This window comes from Ascaphus truei, unplaced genomic scaffold (genome assembly GCF_040206685.1).
Source record: "Ascaphus truei isolate aAscTru1 unplaced genomic scaffold, aAscTru1.hap1 HAP1_SCAFFOLD_440, whole genome shotgun sequence".
Taxonomy (NCBI): domain Eukaryota; kingdom Metazoa; phylum Chordata; class Amphibia; order Anura; family Ascaphidae; genus Ascaphus; species Ascaphus truei.
The window spans coordinates 201,974-224,229 of NW_027456771.1; the positions used below are offsets into that span (position 1 = coordinate 201,974).

Below are 22,256 nucleotides of genomic sequence, written 5' to 3' on the forward strand. Positions count from 1 at the left end.
ATAGAAATAAGGGGTTGAGGGAAAAAAGGGGTGAGGGGGGAGAGAGAGAGACATTAGTATCTGTGTGACACTAACCTTAGCAAGCTGTGACCATCAGTCAGTGTGCCCCTGCAACGTGAGAGACCTTATATACACAGGTGCAGCTGGTGAGAGGTGGGAGGTGCAGGGTTTGGGATTAGTGTCAAATAATGGGGAGGGGTACATACCTTCCTGAGATAACACAAGATAGGAGATAAGAGTTATTAAACCTCCCGGCTCTGAATAATATATATATACGAATGCAAAGAGAGAGAACGATATGTGTGTACTACACACCTTTATTTGTATAGCGCCTGCAATGTACTCGGCACTTTACCAAAGAAACATACAGTGTCTAGTCACTTCACTAGTCATATTTCTGTTTAGTTGTCACAGATTTTCCTTTTTAGATCTGCAGTGATTTTTATTCACTTTATTATATGCTCTTTATATCCACTTTCTTATTTTATTTGTGTTAATTAACACACTCGCAGTGCCAGACAGTTATCTACAACGCAACGCAACTCCGGTGTGTGGTGCGTGGTGTCTTCCTTTTATCAACAATGGGCGAATCCAGATCAGCTGTTCTTCGCCGGCTGTACACATTGTCCCAGCCTATCAGCATATGGCATACGCCTGATGACGTCCCTACTCCCTCATCATCATTGGCTGTCTGTCCTATATGTGCCCAGCCAGTCCTCTCTCAAACTGGCTGAGCATAAACATTGCGTTTATGTGTCTTGTGCTCCCTCAAGCTACTCATTTGGTTCTTGCCTCCTCTTGCCTTCCTGTTGTCACCTCACAGCTCGTACTTGGACTCCTTGCCTTCTCTTGCCTTCCTGTTGTGACCTCACAGCTCGTACTTGGACTCCTTGCCTCCTCTTGCTTTCCTGTTGTGACCTTACAGCTCGTACTTGGACTCCTTGCCTCCTCTTGGCTTCCTGTTATGACCTCACAGCTTGTACTTGGACTCCTTGCCTCCTCTTGCCTTCCTGTTGTGACCTCACAGCTCGTACTTGGACTCCTTGCCTTCTCTTGCCTTCCGGTTGTGACCTCACAGCTCGTACTTGGACTCCTTGCCTTCTCTTGCCTTCCTGTTGTGACCTCACAGCTCGTACTTGGACTCCTTGCCTTCTCTTGCCTTCCTGTTGTGACCTCACAGCTCATACTTGGACTCCTTGCCTTCCTTTGCCTTCCTGTTGTGGCCTCACAGCTCATACTTGGACTCCCTCCCTTCTCTTGCCTTCCTGTTGTGACCTCACAGCTCGTACTTGGACTCCTTGCCTTCTCTTGTCTTCCTGTTGTGGCCTCACAGATCGTACTTGGACTCCTTGGCTTCACTTGCCTTCCTGTTGTGACCTCACAGCTCGTACTTGGACTCCTTGCCTTCTCTTGCCTTCCTTTTGTGACCTCACAGCTCGTACTTGGACTCCTTGCCTTCTCTGCAGACTTGACCTCGGCTCGCTTCTGGACTTCCACTCTCTCCTCCACCACGGCTACGGATATACGACGATTCTACACTCTCCAACTCCAGACTACGGCAAGTACCCTCAGCCTACCCTGACCTCTCCAACCCTGACCCGGCTGGATCACCTCCACTCTGCACACCGGACGTGTCTGCCCGGTGGTTGGTCGGTGGCTATCAATATTCCAACCTCAGCCTCGCTTTCCCGCCTTGTTTGTGGTGAGCGCCGGTCACAAAGTAGCCCTAATAATACATGTAAGCAATAACTCCTGGAAATCATTGCTGATCAGCGCCAGCGATGCCATTGTGGAGAGGTGGAAGATGTCCCACTCTTCTGCCATAGAGTTGTGTGCTAAGATTTCTGATTCAATTAGATAGAATAACATTATTTAACCCATTTGACCCCTGAGGCTACCAATGCTTTGCCATCGAACGCTTTCAGGCACGACCAATTACAGAAAGGTTACCGAACTCTACTAGGTTACCGGGTGCTATCGCAGAATTATGTAGAACCACAGAAATAACCCCCAAAATATATATTTTAAAAAATTAAGTAAAATCCTTCATTGTGATGCACTCCAAGGATACGTAAATAATTCCCCAGAATTCAATGGTAAAACTTAGCTTTTATTCAAAAATGCTTAGCTTTACCCTCTGTTGAAACCAACACACTAACACAAAATGGTATTATGAGCTACAATGTGTGAAAGACCTGTGATACCGGTAGTACTAATAATGCTGCAGGGTGGGAATTGTGAAACAAAGTCACATAACGTAGGTTCTTTGCGAGGAAGTAGAAAAAAAGGTCGCTTTTGCAGTGCTGGAATAAGGCAGAGACGACCACGTATTACAAATCCATCGGCTCCAGACAGTCTACCTCTACTAAAACTCTCTGAGGTTCTCCTCAATTAGATTGATCCATAGCGTGAATAGTGAGAGAGGTTTGGATATTTTGGGTTAACGGAAGCCACGGGGGAAATAGTTGAGATATTCTGGCTGTGTTCTGCAGAAACGTGAATGGATGTCATGCAGCGTGATGAGTGAATTTTTGCTAATCTAATCGCCCCTTTTGCCTCTTTTGTTACATTCCTTATAATTCTGATATGAACAAAACGCCTGCCTCTTCTTGTCCGTTTCCTCCCCTACCTGTCTATTTAGCCACATTGGTTTAGACTTGTTTCTTTAATCGTTATGACCCAAGGGAATACACTGGAAAGTGTGCTTTTCTAACAATGTTTTAAAAACCGACCCATTTATCCAAATGTTTTCCTGTAAAGATATATCATCCCAATTTATTCCTTGTAAATAACTCCTTGGTTTATTAAAATCTGCCTTTCTGAGGCGCATGCGCGATGGCAAGGAGCATGGTCGCATAGGTTAGGAGCTTCATGCCTCGCCTTGCTGTAAACGATAGCTGAAACATAATAAAAGCACCCAGTGAACTGCTAGTTTCCATCAATAAAGCACCCACGGTGCCAAGATGTCCAAAAAAGGCCCCAGGGTGTCCAGAAAGAAAGGATTGCTGGAGTACTTCAGCCGTGCGAGTGGAGCGGGAGGGGAAATGGCGCCGCATTCAAATGCTGGTTCGGAGACGGAGCCTGATGGCGAAGGAGATGAGCGGACAACCCGGCACTGGGAGCAGTTACAGAGTGCGATATTGATAAATTAAACGCCAACCTTAAGACACTATTCCAGGCAGAAATCAAAGACCTGAAGAGAGAGGTGTCCGGACTGGGGGAAAGGACAAACACCCTGGAGAATAAAATGGACCAATCAGGGCAATCAAGAGGCAGGATGGGAAATACACCGGCCTGCAAGAGCAATTAAATGAATTGCGGGAGCGCCAAGAGGACTCGGAGAACAGGGACAGGCGTAATAACCTCCGGATCAGAGGAGTCCTTGAATCTGTCCTGGACTGCAACGAGTTCATTACAAAATGGCTGGAGGCTCTGCTCCCAGATACCCCAAAAGATCACCTGGTGATGGATAGGTGCCACAGAGCCCTAAGAGCCAAGCTGCAACTGCACGAACAGCCCAGGGATATTGTGCTTCGGTTGCACCATTACCACACAAAGGAGGCTGTCCTACACAAAACCAGACCCCCTACCTGTGGTGGAACACGAGGGCACGAGGATGTCCATCTTCCAGGACTTGTCCCCTGCGAAGTAGGCATGCCGCAGATCCTTGCTACCAATAACGAAAACCCTGAGAGAGAAGGGGGTAAGGTAGAGGTGGACCTTCCCCTTCGGCCTGCAGGTAGCAATAGGCGGCAAAGCGTAAACAATAAGGGAGGCGGATGAGGGGCCAGCTTTCCTTCACAAACTGGGCCTGGGAGAGGCCCCTACGGCCGCAGACCCAGCTAGCCCGCTCCCTGAACCCATGTGGGAGCAGCGTACGAGGTCCCCCAGGGAGCTGAGGGACACAGAATAATCTAAAAATCCCCTCAAGTCAAAGTTATGGCATTCGTTGAAAGACTTCGGGCACCAGGCCCCGGTGGATCAGTGCCACAGGCAGGCTCCCACCCCCTGAAAGGAGAGAATTGAGCCCCACACCTCGGAAGTAGACGGTCCACGGAAGCGGGCCACAGCAGTCACCGGACGCTAAAGTTGAAAAAACTAGTAATAAACTTTCGGCCTACCTTCTTCATGGAAGCACCCCCACACACAAGATGGCGATGATACCTGCGCTAGCGGGAATCCACGGTGAGGCGCAGGACCCGGAAGGGGGCGAAGAGCGGGAAGCAGGAGCTTAAGCAAGCGCCCGCACCTCCGCACTGCTGAGATGCGCGATCAAAAATGGTGGCTGCCCGGAAGCGCATCACAGGTTGGAACCGGATGGAGCGTCGCCATCTTGGAGGTGGCGCGGAGTCTGCCCCCGTCGGCGCAGACGGATGACGTCACTGTCGTGGACGGCGCTGAACGGAGGCCCAGCGAGGTGGCTACGAGGCACCGGGCCGACTTCCCCAGCGAAAAGAAGACATCCTAACAGGCGGAAGCGGGGTTTTTGAATTTTACACTGGGACAACCAAGCGACACAGCGACGGAGGCGGAAAGAAATAGAGGGCCGATGCGCACAGGGATCCCGAGCATAAGGGCAAAGAAGGCAAGCGGACTAGCAAGAGGGTAGAGTAGGTGAGTGAGGGATAAATAGGAAGAGGAGGAGCACCGAAGGAGTATGTAAGGTACCTAATAGTTAGTCAGCAGAACAGAAAGTATGTGAGGAGGTGAGAAAGCAAGTAGTAAGGAAGTAGGAGGACATAAGCAAGTATTAGAGAAAGAAGGGGAAAGTGAGTAGAGAGGGGGAAAGGAGCAGGCACGAAAGTGGGGTAGAAGGTAAGGGGAGAAGAACAGAGGGAGGAGAGAGTGGTGACTGGTAGAAGTGAGACTGGGGGAAGTGATGGTAGCTGAATACGAAGTGGAAGGACAGAGATAGAGAGTGGAAGGTACGAGGTCAGGGAAAGAAGGCGAGTTGTTGGTCAGGTGCAGTTAGGACGTGAGAAAGGGAGACAGGGGAGGTTAAGCAGAGATGGAAGTGAGGAAGCCGTAAGAGCAGTAGGGGGTAGGGGAGGACGGAGAAGAAGTGGAAATAGAAGGGTGGCAGTGAGTCCTGTACAATGGTTACAACATTAGAAATATAAAAGGAAGAACAGGGGGTGGAGTGTGTTGGGTGCTGGGAAATTGGGGCTATGGGGGCAGCCACTAGTAGAAAGTTGACAGTTAGGTTTCATTAATATAAATAAGGGACGAGCGAGGCAGGAGTGGGGGGAGGCGACCTGCTTCAAAATCCGCATGGGCCACGCACTAGGGGGGAGGAGGATGGATCTCCTGGGCCCTAGTGAAGCCCTTTGGGTCAAGACTCTGGGGGAGGGCGGCACCCACCCCAAGATACTCCCGGACTGCAGGAGAAGAGTTCGGATACCCAAAGGCGATGACCTCATCGAGAAGGCTACCCCGCCAAGACGTCGAGAGTTAATATGTGATAGAACATGTTGTGGTTTTTTTTGTATCCCCCGGTGTCCCCTTTTGTGTGTCCCCCCTTTTGTGTTTCCTTAAGTGAGGAAGAGATGCGCAGTGGTACAGGGAGGAGAGGAGGCTCCGGAGTTGGCCCAGCCGCACTGAACAGGAACAGTTCACGGCAGACACGTCGAACTGCATGCTTCAATGAGTAAGGAACTCAGGCTAATATCCCACAACGTTAAAGGGTTTAACAGTCCGGCAAAGCGTAGAGTCGCCTTTCGTGACTATAAACGTAAAAGGGCAGAAATTTTATTCCTGCAAGAAACACACTTCTCACAGGGCAACTGTCCCAAGTTCCTTGATAAAGACTACAGGACACACCTTCTGTCCTCCGCGAAAGTTAAAAAAAGAGGGGTGGCCATATTAATCCATAACCGTTTGTAACCGACAAGACATTTACGGACAGGGAGGGTAGGTTCCTCATCGTGCGGGGAGCAATACAAGGATTCCCTATCACACTGGCAACAATATACGCCCCTAATGATACGGCCACAGACTTCTTTAACACATTCTTCAGGAAACTTACCAAAGTGGCCAGAGGTAATATTATGGTAGCAGCAGACCTGAACAAGGCACTACATGAGGACCTTGACAGGTGTTCGACCACTAACGCATCACAGAGACCTGACGTACTAACAATTAAAAAGGGTTTACGAGACTGCCAACTACTCGACATATGGAGGGAACAACATCAGGGAATGAGGGAGTATACCTTCTACTCACACCCACACAACACCTATAGCAGGATTGATTACTTCCTTGTATCCAATAGAATGGTCCCCGGGGTCTCTCGCTCCGAGATCCATGATATTTCATGGTCTGACCATGCATCTATCGAGCTGCGATGCACACTAATCCCATTGGACAGACCTAGAGCGAACTGGAAATTAAACGAGTTATTGTTGAAGATTCCAGCCCTACAGGCGGAAATTGGGGATAAGCTCAAACAATATTTCGAGGAGAATGAGGGGAGTGTGGCAGCACACTCCACGCTGTGGGAGGCCCATAAGGCTACCCTCAGGGGGGTAATAATGAATCTGGCCGCTAAAAGGAAAAGAGAAAGAGAGGAAAAAATCCAAAAGCTAGAAATGCAACTAGCGGAGCTTTCCTCCCTACACAAAGTAAATAAGAGTGCCCACACATTGAATCAAGTATTAGACACCAAAACCAGCCTTAACCTCCTCCTTTCCGCCCATGCTGAGAAGTAAATGGCCTGGTCTCAGCGAAAATGTTATGAAAAAGCAAACAAGCCTGACACACTACTTGCCAATAAGCTAAAAAATAAGATTCCAAATTATCACATTCACGCAATCCGAAAACACGAAGGGGACCTTACCTCTATTCCTGGGAAAATTGTAGAGGAGTTCAAAAAGTATTATGAAAAACTATACAATGGAGATAAGGTGGCCCACAATCTGAAAACAAGAGTGTCGTTAAAGACCTTCCTTAAAGAGGCGAACCTACCAATCTTGGAGAGAAGCGACAAGGAGGCATTCCAGTCGGAGCTTTCTGGGGTCATCAAGGCACTAAAACCTGCCAAAGCCCCAGGGCCGGATGGCTTTTCAAACTTATATTACAAAAAATATAATAAAATACTAGCCCCCCAAATGTTAAAGTTATTCAATGAAATTCTAGCAGGGGCCTCATTCCCAGCACAAATGCTCCAAGCCTCAATCTCTGTGATCCACAAACCCGGAAAGGACCCGGCAGACTGTAAGAGCTACTGGCCCATTTCACTGATTAACTCGGACATTAAAATATACTCTAAACTTATAGCCAACAGGGTGGGTATTGTCCTTCCCAGGTTAATACACACGGATCAGGTAGGGTTTATCGGAGGCAGACAAGCGGCATATAACACCAGGAGAATTATTGACCTAATTGATCTGGCCCAAAAGAAAAATATACAATCCATGGTGTTAAGTCTGGACGCTGAGAAAGCCTTCGATAGGATAGACTGGCCCTACCTAACAGAAACATTGAGAGCGTTTGGCTTTGAGGGACGCCTCCTGCAGGCCATCCTAGCGCTGTACAAAAACCCTACAGCAAGGGTGAGATACCAAGATTTCCCCTCAGAACAATTTGAAATCAAGAGCGGAACGAGGCAGGGGTGTCCGCTGTCGCCTTTGCTGTTCGCCTTATGCATAGAACCCTTAGCGGCACTGTAACAGGGGACTTATCCCTGTTGAGTAATGTGCCTTTAATCTAGCAGTGTGGTAGTTAATTACTAAACACCACCTGCCTGATTAGATTGTTTACAAAAAGCCTGCCTTTGAGACAGGAAGTGACTCTCTCCTTAGCTCTGACTGAGAGCTGACCTTTGGAGCTGACCGGCCTTGAGCTTTGCACAGCAGAGCTGATTTTCAAGACACAGGGAAAACTACTACACCTGAAGCTGAACCAGGAAGTGAGAAGATTTTCCCTCCAAGAAACAGATAAGACTTTTATTCTTAAGAGACTGCTTATATCTGCTTATTTTCATGCTATATGTTTTGGGGCTGGGAGACCTGCTTAACGAATGGAGATGTGAACTAATTGCATAGGATTTCACTAGAAATACTCCCAAGTGAATAGAAGCTTTGTCCCCCCCCCCCCTGTGTTTGGATAATTTCCTGATGAAAAGGAACAGGCACAATAAAGCCTATTGTAATTTCACATTATAAAGACTCAAAGTGTGTACCTCTGTGAACGTCACACATTAGAAATAACCCAGTCACACATTAGAAATACAGTCACACATTACAGTCACACAGTCACACATTAGAAATAACCCAGATATCGGTGGCGTGCCGATGACTCCATCCAGGGCAGACGGGTAGAGGGAGAGCTCCGGAGACCCCTCTGTATAATCATTGAATTTAAGCCACTTCACCCGATCGAAATAAAAACAAAAAGCATACAATCTCTCCCTAAAACCACAGGGATGTCGAACAGGGGGAAAAGTCACCAGTCCCAAGGGGTTGGCAAGTACTTCACCCCCGCTAAACAATCCGCTGAGGCGGGAGGCAGGCGGAAAGATGGCGCCCAGGCATCAGGTGCACGAGGCACACAAGGCCTCATTAGCCCGGCAAGCCCCGCTGAGACTCCCCCCTCGCCAGACGGGAGAATAACGAAGGAGTTCCTCGAGGAGCTCCACGCTAAGCTCCAAAGATCACTGGAGACAAATATCAAAGAAGCGGTGGCCGAAATAAAACATGATATTCAGGGCCTAAAGGAGCGCACCACAACCCTGGAAGCCAGGCTGGATGAGGCCCTTCATCACCAATCTGAGGCCGACGACGAGATAATTCGCCTGGGCCAGGAGATCCACTCCCTCCGTGACGAGCCTGCAGGCTCAAAATGAGCCCCTACAGGTCTATAATGACCTTTCTAAGCTCACCGTGGACCGACGGAAGGCGATGCGCCCCCTAACACTACTCCTTCGGGAAAAGGGAATTAAATACAAATGGGGCTTCCCTTTTAAACTGATCATCTCCCACAAGGGAAAATTCCTCGCCATCAGACAGCCCGAGGAAATGGAGCCTCTGGCTAAGACCCTGGGCCTCCCCGCGGAACCCTCCCAACATGCTCACCAGTCTGGCAACAGACCCCGGGAACGAGAGGACCACCCGGTCAGAGCATCCGAAAGAATCGCAGAGCAGAGGCAGTCCAGGGACAGATGAAGGGTGCTCCCTGCACAGAGGGAGGCCCTCCCGGGAGAACTCCATCTTCTTCCCTAACACCACTCAAAATGGCGCCTGGAGGGACCCCACCGCACGCCTCTGCAAAAGAAGCGCCAAACGTGGCTAAACCACTGACCTTACAACAGTGACTCCCATCAGCATCCAGGGAGGCGACCGGCTCCATCCCCACTGGCACTTCGAAGGATCCATCCGCTGCATCGCAGGAGATCGAAGGGATGAGCCCACCTCGTGCGCACCGGATTTCTTCAAGATGGCGCCCGAGGAGTCTTCATTTTGCTGCGGAGCACCACGAGGTATCCTGTTCGAGATCGAGACGAAGTAGATGTCATCACCGCGCGCGGTCTCCGGCCATCGGATACCACTCCCCGCATCACGTGGCTCCGGCTAATGGATCCCGACCAGAGGCGCCAAGCGCACAGCGCCAGATGAGTCCCCGCAACAGCCCGGCCCCCGGATGGTGTGCTGGTACCCCCCCTCGGCCGAGGGGGGCTTGCGGGGTCTTGCTAACGCTCCAACCCCCGATGGTCCCACAGGATCGTTCGCTCCCCCCCCTCTACGGAGGGGCTGATGGCACAGGATATCCCGGTCGCTTCCAGTGGAGAGGCGCCCACAGAGGGTCTGTAGCACTGTTCCCCCCATGTACTTCCCGGTTGACCTATTCCCCATTGCCCCAAGTTTGGCAGTAGACCTCCGCTGTCCCAGCGTTCATGTTCCCCGAGCCAGAAGGGCCCACACAGAGCTCAAAGGGCATCCCCCTATTCCCCCCCTCACTACTCCCCCCCGCCCTACCCCCCCCCCTTTTTTTCCCCCTGCCCCTCACCCACCCCCCTCCCCTACTACCAATACCCCCATCCCTTCCCTCTTGCCCAATACCTTCCTCCCCCCCCTCTTCCCCTCGCCCCCCCCTCGTCCTCTCTCCCCCCTAACAACCTACCCCCCTTTCCTACTCTTCCCCCCTCCCCTCTCTCCCATCCCCCTCCCCTCTACCCCCCCCCTACACTTATCCCACCTTTCCCCCCCTCCCCCCTTGCCTTCTTCTCAACCCCCCCATCCCACCCGCCCCCCAAGAGAGGGTTCACGTACCCCAGCTGCAGCCCTGCTACATTTGCAGGTGAATAATGACATGAAAATAACATTTTCCTGATATGACACAAAAGACTGCACTAACTTTGTAACTAACCGTAACTACCTGGCGCTTGAAAATGGACGCTCAGCAAGTACATCTTAGAAGACCATGCTTTCTCTCCGTTGAGGTCCGATGATTTCAGCCCCTGAGGAAGTAGAGTGACATCTACGAAACGCGTAGGGCTAGTGGCACTGCCACTGTTTGATTGACTTTGGACTTCTATGGTCGTTTGGCGTTGGAGCCCTGCTTTTCATTCTGCCTGCCAGCTGTCCCTTTAAGACTACGGGTACTATCGCGCGCGGGCGCGCAGAGACTTCCCGTTGCTCCGGAGGAGGAAGTGAGGCGTGTGTCTACACGCGGTGCAGAGCTGTGGACCCCGCACACCAGCCTCCACGGCCGGAGACGTTCCGGTTACCATCATAGGGACTGACTGGAGTTTGAGCCGCAGTGGAGCAGAGATCACACCCGGCAGGGAGATCATCTCTATCTAGGACTTGTTCCTACCATGCGAGTTTAAGCCTTGCTGTCTGTAAGTAGGGCTCCAATTTTTGTGTTCCAGATGACCTGCGGTTCATAGTCTTGGCATAGTTCTTTTAATAAATAGTTGTTTTAATTGTCGCTAGGATTCTTAATTGTCTGTGTATATTAGTGCAGTACTGCTCACCCTACAGTGTTGCGCTATGATTTTTGTTTGTTTGTGTTTATTTCTTTGCATGGTCTGTCAAGCAAGTGTGCGGATCCCTTGAGGAGTACAGGACATTCCACTGACAATTTGGCGCCAGATTTTTTCTTTATTTTGTGTTATTCTGTTAGTACTGACAGTATCACCGGGCAGCCATCCTTTATTAGAAGTTTTTTTTAATATCACACTGTGTTTTACACTTTAGCGCTAGTTCACATTTATTTTCACCAAGCTGTGTTCTAGAGATACGGACACAAGGGGACTTACATCTAGAATATACAGGGAAGTGATCTTCCCGACGACACCCAACGAAAACAGACTGTGCTACAAGAGATGCTGAGAAAAGGACTTAGGGGAGACATTAGAGGACGAGGAGTGGGACAGAATTATTCAGGCAGCTGCAAAAAGTTCAATCTGCACCACATTAAAGGAGAACACATATAAAGTCCTTATGCGGTGGTATTACACCCCAACTCGCTTAGCTAAATTTGTGAGAGGCTACTCCCCACTCTGTCCTAAACAATGTGGGGAGGAAGCGGATCTGCGACACATGCTGTGGTCTTGCGCAAGAGTGGCCCCTATTTGGGAACAGATTAGAGACTGGATTCTGCGGATTCTCGGTTTGGAGATCCCCCTGGACCCGTGGGTGTTCCTTTTGGGCAGGCGGATCCGGGGAATGTCAAATGCAGCGCATAAATTGATCGCGCATTTTGCAATAGCCACGAGATGCGAGATCGCAGCATTATGGAAGCAACCAGAAATCCCTAATATCCCTAAGATCAGAAACAGGATTTGGCATGTCTGCAGGATGGGACAATTAATAAGTTTGGTTAATGACTCCGGCACAAATTACCTAAAAGTCTGGGCACCATGGTTAGCCCAGTTAGACATCCCAGGGGTGGATGCCGCCACGATTTTGCACTAATATACACAGGTGCGTTCTCCTTTGACGGTCAGACAGGCGCCGTGACGTAGAGATCAACTGATAGCGGACAGCCCCACGGGTTTAGTTTAGGGAGGAGGACACAATGGAAGGTCTTGACCCAGTCGGCACCTGTCAAGGCGGCATATAGACAGCTACGATCAAAGAAGCCGTAAGCATTCTCCCCCCCCCCCCCCCACTGCTAATTTCTATCCACAAAGTCTCTACAATTCCTTCATAAGAATCTTCCCTTATAATAAGTTTTACATCCGGTGTAGCGTTTTAACAAACTCCACCACCTCTTCTATTTGCTTGATACCTCAGAAAAAGGGAATTACCCTCTAAATTAACTGCCCAGTCATGAGTTTCACCATGCCATGTTTCAGTAATGCCTATGATATCATACATCTCCCTTGTAGCTATTAATTCAAGCTGTCTTATTTTATGTCAGGCTTATTGCATTAGCAAGCATGTACTTAAGTTGTTATCTTATCTATTGCTATTGTTATCGTATCTGCTCCTGCCTTTCTACTCCACTTTAATCTAGTCTTAAGAAGTTTTCTAGTATTATCTGTATTTAATGTGTACCTACCTGCTTACCAGGCTCCCCTTACCCCCACTCCACCTACACGAACAATAGCTTTTTCCACATTCCTGCCTATTCTGTTCAGTCCATTACTTGCTTGCCCCTCCTGCCCTCCTTCCTTGTTTAAAATCTCGTTGAACCGGTTTAACATCCTCCCCCCTAGCAGAGAAGATCCATCATCCTTGAGATGTAGTCAATCCCTACTATAAAGATTGCACCTCTCGAAACAAGGCGCATGCGCAAAGGTGAGGTGGATGGCAGCATAAGCCTTGAGCTCCGTCCCCCACCCCCAATAAAGCAAGAATAAACCGCAAAAAAACGGACCGCTGACGTTCCTAATCACACTGATACGAACACTAAAACTGCAGGGATGGCGCAGATGAACCCAAAAAAGAGGGTGACCTCCACAAATATTTGGGCCGATTGAACTTACAGAGCGCCGCGGCAGAAATGGCGCCAGGTTCGAATGCAGGCTCGGAATCGGAGCGGGAGGAAGACAACCCTGAAGGACCAGAACAACTGCCAGTCCACCGCTGCGACTTTGAGCGGTTATACCGGGACATGAAAGCCCTCATCCACATTGAAATGCAGGACTTAAAAAAAGAGGTGAAGGGGCTCGGAGAATGAACCGGGGCGGTTAGAGAAGGTGGCGGCCAACTCAAAGCTTCTCAAAAAGTCTGACCAACGCACAACACATATTCAAACACAAATAAATGAACAGGTGGACAGGCAGGAGGACGCGGAGAACAGGGATCGCCGCAACAATATCAGAGTGTGCGGAATCCCTGAGGCCATTACTGATGTGGAGGGGTTCATTTCTCGCTGGCTGGAGGAGCTGCTCCCTGACTGTCCGGCCCATGAGCGGACAATGGACCGATGCCACGGGCCTTGAGAAGCAGACCTGCAGCAACAGAGCAGCCACGCATGTAATCGCATGGCTGCGCAGTCCTCGGGGGCGACTTTAATCAGACGCTTGACTCAATATTGGATAGATGCACCCCAGGCGGTCACAACCGGTCGAAAGTCAGAAAAACATGGAACAGGGGGCTGAGAACCAATAATCTTCCAGATATATGGCGCGAGCAACACCAAAATGAAAAAGGGTTTACATTTTACTCCCACCCACATGACAGATACAGTAGGATAGACTACCTCTTCGTGTCTAGCAGAATGGTTTCTCAGATCTCCCACTCGGGAATCCACGATATTTCATGGTCAGATCACGCGCCGATAGAGCTGCGGTGCTCAGACTTCAGACTTGACAGACCAGGAGCGAACTGGAAACTTAACGAAGTGTTATTAAAAATTTCCGAAATCACACAAAAAGTGGGGGATAGAATCAGGGATTATTTTCAGGAGAATCTGGGAAGCATGGCATCACAAGCTACCCTATGGGAAGCCCATAAGGCAACTCTCAGAGGAGAGCTCATAGGGATCGCGAGTAAGCGAAAGAGGGAAAAGGACAAATAAATTAATCAGTTAGAAGCAGAATTGTTAGTCCTGTCAACCCTACATAAAGATAACAAAAATGCAATGACCCTTAAGGAGTTGCTAGACACCAAAACTAAACTTAATTTACTGTTAGCCTCCCGTGCTGAGAAAGAGCTGTCATGGTCCAAGCGGAAATTTTTTGAAAAAGCGAACAAGCCAGATACCCTACTTGCCAATAAACTTCGAGACAGAAATCAAGTCTCCCAAATTCAGACAATTGGAACAGCGCAGGGGCATCTTACCTCTGACCCTAAATTAATTGTAGACGAATTTAAATCATATTATGAGACCCTATATGATGGAGTGAAGGTGGCCCATACTCCAACCACAAAAGCCGGACTGAAGACATTCTTGAAAGGGGCTCAGTTACCAAAAGTGACCAGAGAGGAGAGGGATGCACTACAGGCAGCCTTCACTATGGAGGAGATACTAGAGGTAATGAAGTCACTGAAAGCATCCAAAGCCCCTGGCCCGGATGGTTTTTCCAACCTCTATTATAAAAAATTCCGCAATATATTAGCTCCTCACTTCCTAAAACTGTGCAATTCGTTTCTGGACGGTGCCCCCATCCCGGGTTCAATGCTCCAAGCGTCTATCTCTGTGATCCACAAACAGGGGAAGGACCCAGCAGATTGTAAAAGCTATAGACCCATCTCATTGATAAACTCAGACACAAAAATATTTTCCAAACTACTGGCTAATCGCCTTAACCAGGTGTTGCCAAAGTTGGTCACGTCTGTGGTGCTCAGTCTAGACGCAGAAAAATCATTCGATAGAATTGACTTGCCCTACTAGAGGGAGACGCTTGGGGAGTACGGTCTAGGTGGGAGAATCTTGGAAGCAATTCTCGCTCTGTACCAGGGACCGACGGCGAAGGTCAGGCACCAGGGCTTCCCTTCGGGAGAATTCCTGATAAAGAGCGGCACCAGAAAAGGTTGTCCTCTATCACCCCTCCTCTTTGCGCTATGCATTGAGCCCCTAGCGGCGCATATACGCCTCAGCCCAAACATAGTAGGAATCCAAATTGGTGAACAGCCACATAAAGTGGCCCTGTACGCTGATGACGTGATACTAACACTATCACCGCCCCTCACCTCTCTGCCTAATGTCTTCAACCTATTAGGGGAATTTAACGCGATAACAGGGTTTAAAATTAATCAGGCAAAGTCAGAAGCCCTGAACATAAACCTACCTAAAGTCACTGAAAAATTGATCACGGTGAACTTTAACTTTAAATGGCAAACCTCTTCAATTAAATATCTAGGGGTAAATATCACGAAACAATTCGGCGCCCTATATAAAGCAAATTACCCCAGACTGATACGGACACTAACGGAGGATCTCAGAAAGTGGACAGGGTACAGTATATCCTGGATCGGCAGGATCCAGTCTTTAAAAATGAATCTCCTCCCTAGAATTCTGTACCTATTTCAGACCCTACCGATCCCTATGATCAGGGAAGACATCCTCCAGCTACAGTCCGCAATGGTGAAGTTCGTCTGGGGTAATAAAAACTCCCGCATTAAAACTAGCACACTGATTCGGCCCACAACAAGAGGAGGGTTGGTGGTACCTTGCCTGTTATCGTATTTCAGAACGGCCCAATTATCACAAATTACCCAGTGGCACACCCACCCTAGTCTGAGGCGTTGGGTGGAACTGGAGTCGGACAATTGTGCCCCGGTGGCACTCCAGGACTTAATATGGCTTCCAAAAAAGGTTCATAAAACCATTAGTAACTCGCTCTCCGCGGTAAGCAGCTCGTTATCATTATGGGACAAGAGCAAATATAAGTTCGCCCTAACAAGGCAACACTCCTTGATGACCCCAATTTTGGGGAACCCTGATTTCACTCCGGGCCTGCAAAGGAAAGATTTCGCAATCTGGAGACAGAAAGGCTACACACGCCTACTACACCTGGAGGGTAGAATATCAATCAAACCTTTCGAGCAAATGAAATCTGAACAAGCAGAATTCTTTAGATACCTCCAATTAAGGGCATTCTATGATACATTTCCAAACCGCCCCAGGCGAACTAATTTTGAACAGCTCTGTTCCAGAGGAACAGGTACCAAGGGACTTATCTCTGGGATATACATAGAGGTGGTCTGCCCGGCAACAGACGACGACGTGGTACTTAGTTACAGGACCAGGTGGGAGAGCGACCTAGGGGAAAGTTTAGACGACGAGGACTTGGACTATATTGTTTTAGCGGCGTCCAAGAGCTCAATATGCACAACATTAAAGGAGAACGCGTATAAGGTCCTGATGAGATGGTACTTGACCCCACTATGATTATCTAAGTTTGTCAAAGATTACCCCCCATTGTGTCCCAAACAATGTGGGGAACAGGCAGACCTGCTGCACATGTTGTGGGGTTGCTCCAAGGTACTTCCAATCTGGGAAGACATCAGGAATTGGCTCCAGAGAATTCTCGGTCGCACAATCCCTTTGGACCCCTGGTTGTTTCTGCTGGCCAGACGCTCCCCGGGGCTAAACAGATCGGAGCACAAATTAATTGCGCATTTTCCAATTGTCCTGAGGTGCGAAATTGCAGCATTGTGGAAGCAGCCTGAGATACCCAATATCCCACAAATCAGGAATAGAATCTGGTATGTTTGCCGGGTGGAACAGTTAACGATTCTGGTTAACGACACCGGCACAAATTTCCTAAAAGTTTGGGCGCCTTGGTTAGCCCAAATCGATATCCCAGGGATCAATGCCTCCAATATATTGCTTTAATAGTCATCAACGCATTCTCCTCTGATGTGTGGAGACAGTAGAATGACGTACAGTATATGGGGTAACTAAGCGGGACTGGAGGGTTGGACAGACAGATTAAGTTGCAGGATGACTAGTCATTGCATGGCGTAACCGGCAGAAGACGATCGGGAACCTTAGGCCGAGACCGACCCCTGGGCTCAGCAAAGCCGGGCTCCCCCGGTACACATCTGAGGATCCGAAATTCTCTGTGACTGCCCGCCCACCCCCCTTCCCCCCCTCCCTCCCCCTCCCCCTTCCCTTCTGTATCCTTGTCAATGGTCTGGTTCGTCTGTAAGTCTCCCCAGTATGTCAGTTATGGTGGTTACTCACAACAAACGAGTTGACATGGATACCTTTATGTACGACATTGTGTTGGTAGATACTGTCATGATTGTACCATGTATACATGACTGAATCCAATGCAATAAGTGGAATAACCTAGTTGTGGGCATAGCAGGTAGTGCCACTTAGAGTGATCAGTGGGGCTCTAACTACAGGATATTCAATAAATACTGGCATATCCTACTCGATGACAAAGATCTGCAGGGGGCTATATCACATACACCTAAGCTCACCAGCAGAAGAAGCCGTAATTTAAAGGATATCCTTGTTAAAAGCCACTACCAAGCCAAATCACACACCACCTGGCTTGATAAGAAACCCACTGGTTCATATGCATGCGGCAGGTGTAAGGCCTGCAGGTATGTACCTAAAAGAACAGACTTTATGGACTCCCATAAACAGCGGACATTTAGAATGAATGAATTCATCAATTGTGTCACTGAGGGGGTGATCTACCTGATAGTTTGCGGCTGCGGCAAGCTATACGTAGGCAAAACTTTCAGACAATTCAAAAAGAGAATCCTCGAGCACTTGGGTTCTATTCGAAATGCCGCAGACACTCCAGTAGCGCGCCACGTAACAAACGAACACAAAGGCAACAGTGATCAATTGGTTTTTATTGGTATCCAACATATCCCTTGGGGCCAACGTAAGGGTGATTGGGACAGGGTACTGTTACAGACCGAGTGTAAATGGATATACACACTCAATACACTCAGCCCCATCGGCCTCAACAAGGGGTTTATCTATAAATCCTACCTTTAATACCTAATATCCATCAATACACTGCATTGGAGGGGGATCCAGGTATATAGCTAATTCTAGAGTTCGTTTTGACCTACGGGGTGGACGCCATAGGTCAGTACAGTCCTACATCTCTATACCTACTCAGAGCCACCATATGAGTTCAACATATCAATGACCCCAGACTTTGGCTATATGACCTTTGGACCCTCTAGATGTTGGCCCCAGGGTAATATGCATGGAGGGATTCACGCTGACCAGTATTTGGTCACCATTCCTCTAAGTGACACTAGCGTATATTACACCACTGAGTATATCCATGGAGGAATACACGCTAACTAACATCTGGTCACTACTCCTCTGGGCAACCCCACCGTATATACCACCAATCAGGTACATACATGTATATGACCCATGTACTCCATTCAACACCCAGGGGTTGGCCCGCAGCTGGTGTATGTGGAGGGAGATACGCTATGTACCATTAGGTCACTGCTCCTCTAAGTGGCACTACCTGCTATGCCCACAACTAGGTTATTCCACTTATTGCATTGGATTCAGTCATGTATTCTGTACTGTAACTTCCTATTATGTATATCCTCTATCACCTAACCTTATATACAGGTCTGCTTTAAGCCGCTATCCTGTCCACAGTATGTCTAGGGTTAAGTCACAGTTATACGCTTGATACCCCTCGAGCGCTGCGATTGGCTCCTGAGACTGTCAATCAATACACTGGAGTGCGATTGGGGAGATCTCAAGCCCCGTCTAGACTAAGGTGTACATATACGCCATACAATCACTCAGTAGGGACCTCCTACCTTGAGAAAGCGCCAGCCCCCGAGCGCGAAACGTACGTCGGGATGATGTCATCGCGTTGACGTCAGAGGTCACGGGTGAGATCGCTCCGTTACTGGGGAGGGAGGTGTGCAAGTTTGTGCAAGTTTGTGTACCGGAGGTTGGGCTATTTTCAGCGATTTAGCCACAACAGTGCATTACACAGGCCATAGCCGTCAGCTGTGGGCTCAAGAGTGTGGGCTACACATCATATTATGGTGGCGGTGTAATTATCTGAACACTACCACATGCAGTCACACTGACCATGGCACTTCATACACTACCACTGATTGACACAGACTGAGGCACCTATCTTTGGCATTGCTATATCAGTGGCAGTATACACACAAATACTCCACCCTCTCCGTGATCTAGGTGGTGGATTTTGCTATTGCATTTGCTAGCTTTATCTGCTATACATACGTTACCAGGCATTACTATCCCCACCGCATACCTCTCCTATCGGAGCTATCTATCAGGAGGGTTCATTTATGAATAAGAATTATAGATATTAATCTATTATTTACCTCCTGTGTATACCCGTACCTGTGTTTTAGTTGTTTTATAACCCACTGATTTTTGCGTCGTCATTATGTGTATATATATGTTTAATAAAAGTTTATTGTTTTGCCTAAGGCGGTTTTAGGTAATTGATCACTCCTAGTACAGGGTGCGATTACCAGGGTCTCCTCTATAGTCCACTCCTATTCATATCAAGAAGCACTACATCCTTGTTACCTACTTTATTAGCCTGTCTGTGCAGTGGTAAAAGGGGTCTGTGGGAGATCTCTCTGTTGTCTTCCTTTTTACTTGCTATGCCAGTACCATCCCTTTGCACCGGCTATACTATCTGCTATCTGGTGAGCGGTATACTATTAGTTATTTTTACAGTTCTGCGCACACACAGCTCATACCGTAGAAAGCTGACCAATGTGACAAATAAGCCTAGATAAACATTACCACTTACAATCAAATTTCTCTCCCTTTACAGGACATCTGGGTCTAATGTGAACATGTGACCTGAAATTAGCGACATTCAAACCATTTCATCAATAGGGAATCCCTCTAACAATGCAAACTAACGTTTCCCCACCTTCCAATTCTGCTTACCCACCCAACTTACAGCACAGTAAGAGACCCCATGCAAAATCCCCCTGAATATCTATAGAGATCTGGCTGTTCCCACCAACCCGCTACGTACTTCCACCCACACCCTCTATTGCTCCTGCTCACCTTGCTCAATGAAAATAGGTCTGTTCACAATCCTTTCTCCAAATCCACCCCTACTGTGTCTTCCTTCCCCTCTGTCCATGTCACCCTTTTACCTAAAGAAAAAAAGACGGTGTAAAATTAGCGCTAAAAATACAAATAATATGATTAATAATATAAGAACCCCTATTGGGTAAAACTAGGCCGCCTGGTAAATACTGATTTGTACAATCAGATGACAGGTACACAAGAAAGATAGAAAACCGGCGCCGTACAAGTCCAAATTGATAAATGGAAAGTCCAAGGTATGAGAAATGATGTCCCAATAATGACCTCTTAGATCAAGGAAAATCAGATGGTGGAATATGTGGCTCCTGCCGTGCACACGTGGAATATGTGGCTCCTGCCGTGCACACGTGGAATATGTGGCTCCTGCCGTGCACAAGTGGAATATGTGGCTCCTGCCGTGCACACGTGGAATATGTGGCTCCTGCCGTGCACACGTGGAATATGTGGCTCCTGCCGTGAACACGTGGAATATGTGGCTCCTGCCGTGCACACGTGGAATATGTGGCTCCTGCCGTGCACACGTGGAATATGTGGCTCCTGCCATGCACACGTGGAATATGTGGCTCCTGCCGTGCACACGTGGAATATGTGGCTCCTGCCGTGCACACGTGGAATATGTGGCTCCTGCCGTGCACAAGTGGAATATGTGGCTCCTGCCGTGCACACGTGGAATATATGGCTCCTGCCGTGCACACGTGGAATATGTGGCTCCTGCCGTGCACACGTGGAATATGTGGCTCCTGCCGTGCACAAGTGGAATATGTGGCTCCTGCCGTGCACACGTGGAATATATGGCTCCTGCCGTGCACACGTGGAATATGTGGCTCCTGCCGTGCACACGTGGAATATGTGGCTCCTGCCGTGCACACGTGGAATATATGGCTCCTGCCGTGCACACGTGGAATATGTGGCTCCTGCCGTGCACACGTGGAATATGTGGCTCCTGCCGTGCACACGTGGAATATGTGGCTCCTGCCGTGCACACGTGGAATATGTGGCAAAACACAAACAATACTACGGTGCAGTATGCCAATGGTAATGTTCCCACCAACCCGCTACGTACCTCCACCCACACCCGCTACGTACCTCCACCCACACCCTCTATTGCTCCTGCTCACCTTTCTCATGGAAAATAGGTCTGTTCACACTTTGCCCAAATCCACCCCTACTGTGTCTTCCTTCCCCTCTGTCCATGTCACCCTCTTTTACCTAAAGACAAAAAGACGGTGTAAAATCTCTCTGGGGTTGTCAGGGGAAACGGGTGAAGAATTACAGCCAGGAGCACTATGGGTGCTGGGCCAGTCCCGGTCAGGACGGCCACCTTCTACTGAAGCCCAACCCGGAGAAAATTACTCGGTGCGACGTGGTGCAGCGGCGCCTCCTGGCACCCTGCTGGAACTCCCCTTCCAACTGCAGTGAACATGGCTGCGCGGCGTCAAATGACATCACATTGCCATGACAACGGGTCGTCATGGCGCTGCGCTACGTCACCATGACGTCTCCACAGCACGTCGCATTATATAATAAAAAGGAGTGAGGCAGAAAAAGCAGCGGCAGTGTTATAGCGCTAAATTGCTCAGAATGTATTGCTTATGACTTTTTATGCATATGTAACACCCCTATCCCCCAAGGGAGATCAGTTTGGTAATGGGGGTTATTGGTTCTGTGGTGCTAACCTGTTTGGGGAAACAGGAGGCCTAAGCATTCACTCATATGGGGCTTGGGGTGCAATTTGCAGCGCCTCCACCTGTGAGGATCCCGCCACCAACGAGATGATCCATCACAGGAACCTATATATCTATACCGTGAATAAGCACTCTCACAGCAGTGTAACCAATACAAGACAAAAAAGTGTCCAGTCCATGCTCTTGCTCTTTAAGGGTGTGGAATGATAGTTCCTCTCTGAACTTTTGCTTCTCCTGTTGTTCAAGGTGTCTTCCCCCACCTCCAAGATGGATCCCAACGGAGAACTCCGACAGCGATGCCAAGTTCCAAGAACCGCGCGCTGGATATGATAATGATATAACTGGATAGACATATAAAGGACCCCAGATAGGTGCCCCAGATCACGCCTGAAAAGGTATGCGTCGCGAATGGTGTTGCTGGCTTATTGTGCACTGCCAGCCTACGCACAAGTGGTTTTTTATTCCGATCACGATCGTACACACAAAAACGGACAGGCATCTCCAGGACAGCTACAGGGGGCTTCATTTCATGCGCATGCGCGCTACGCGGTCCGCCACGCTGACACTCGTGGAGGTCTGACGGCGTCACAGCGCTACAGGGACAGCCCCAGCGCGCGG

General features: G+C 48.9%; 1 protein-coding gene across 3 annotated transcripts in view; it reads right to left on the minus strand.

Annotated features, from left to right (window-relative positions):
* Positions 1-22,256, minus strand: part of LOC142484855 (uncharacterized) — a 191,414-nt gene that overhangs the window by 102,413 nt on the left and 66,745 nt on the right. The window contains exon 1 of one of the 3 annotated variants that reach the window (XM_075584086.1): positions 18,660-18,727. The exons of 1 other annotated variant lie outside the window; for it this stretch is intronic. In XM_075584086.1, coding sequence (XP_075440201.1) covers positions 18,660-18,711 — 52 coding nt within the window. In that variant the 5' untranslated portion in view covers positions 18,712-18,727. Of the gene's footprint in view, positions 1-75; positions 166-18,659; positions 18,728-22,256 lie in introns of those variants that run through there. One more of the 3 variants, XM_075584088.1, reaches the window with a different exon arrangement.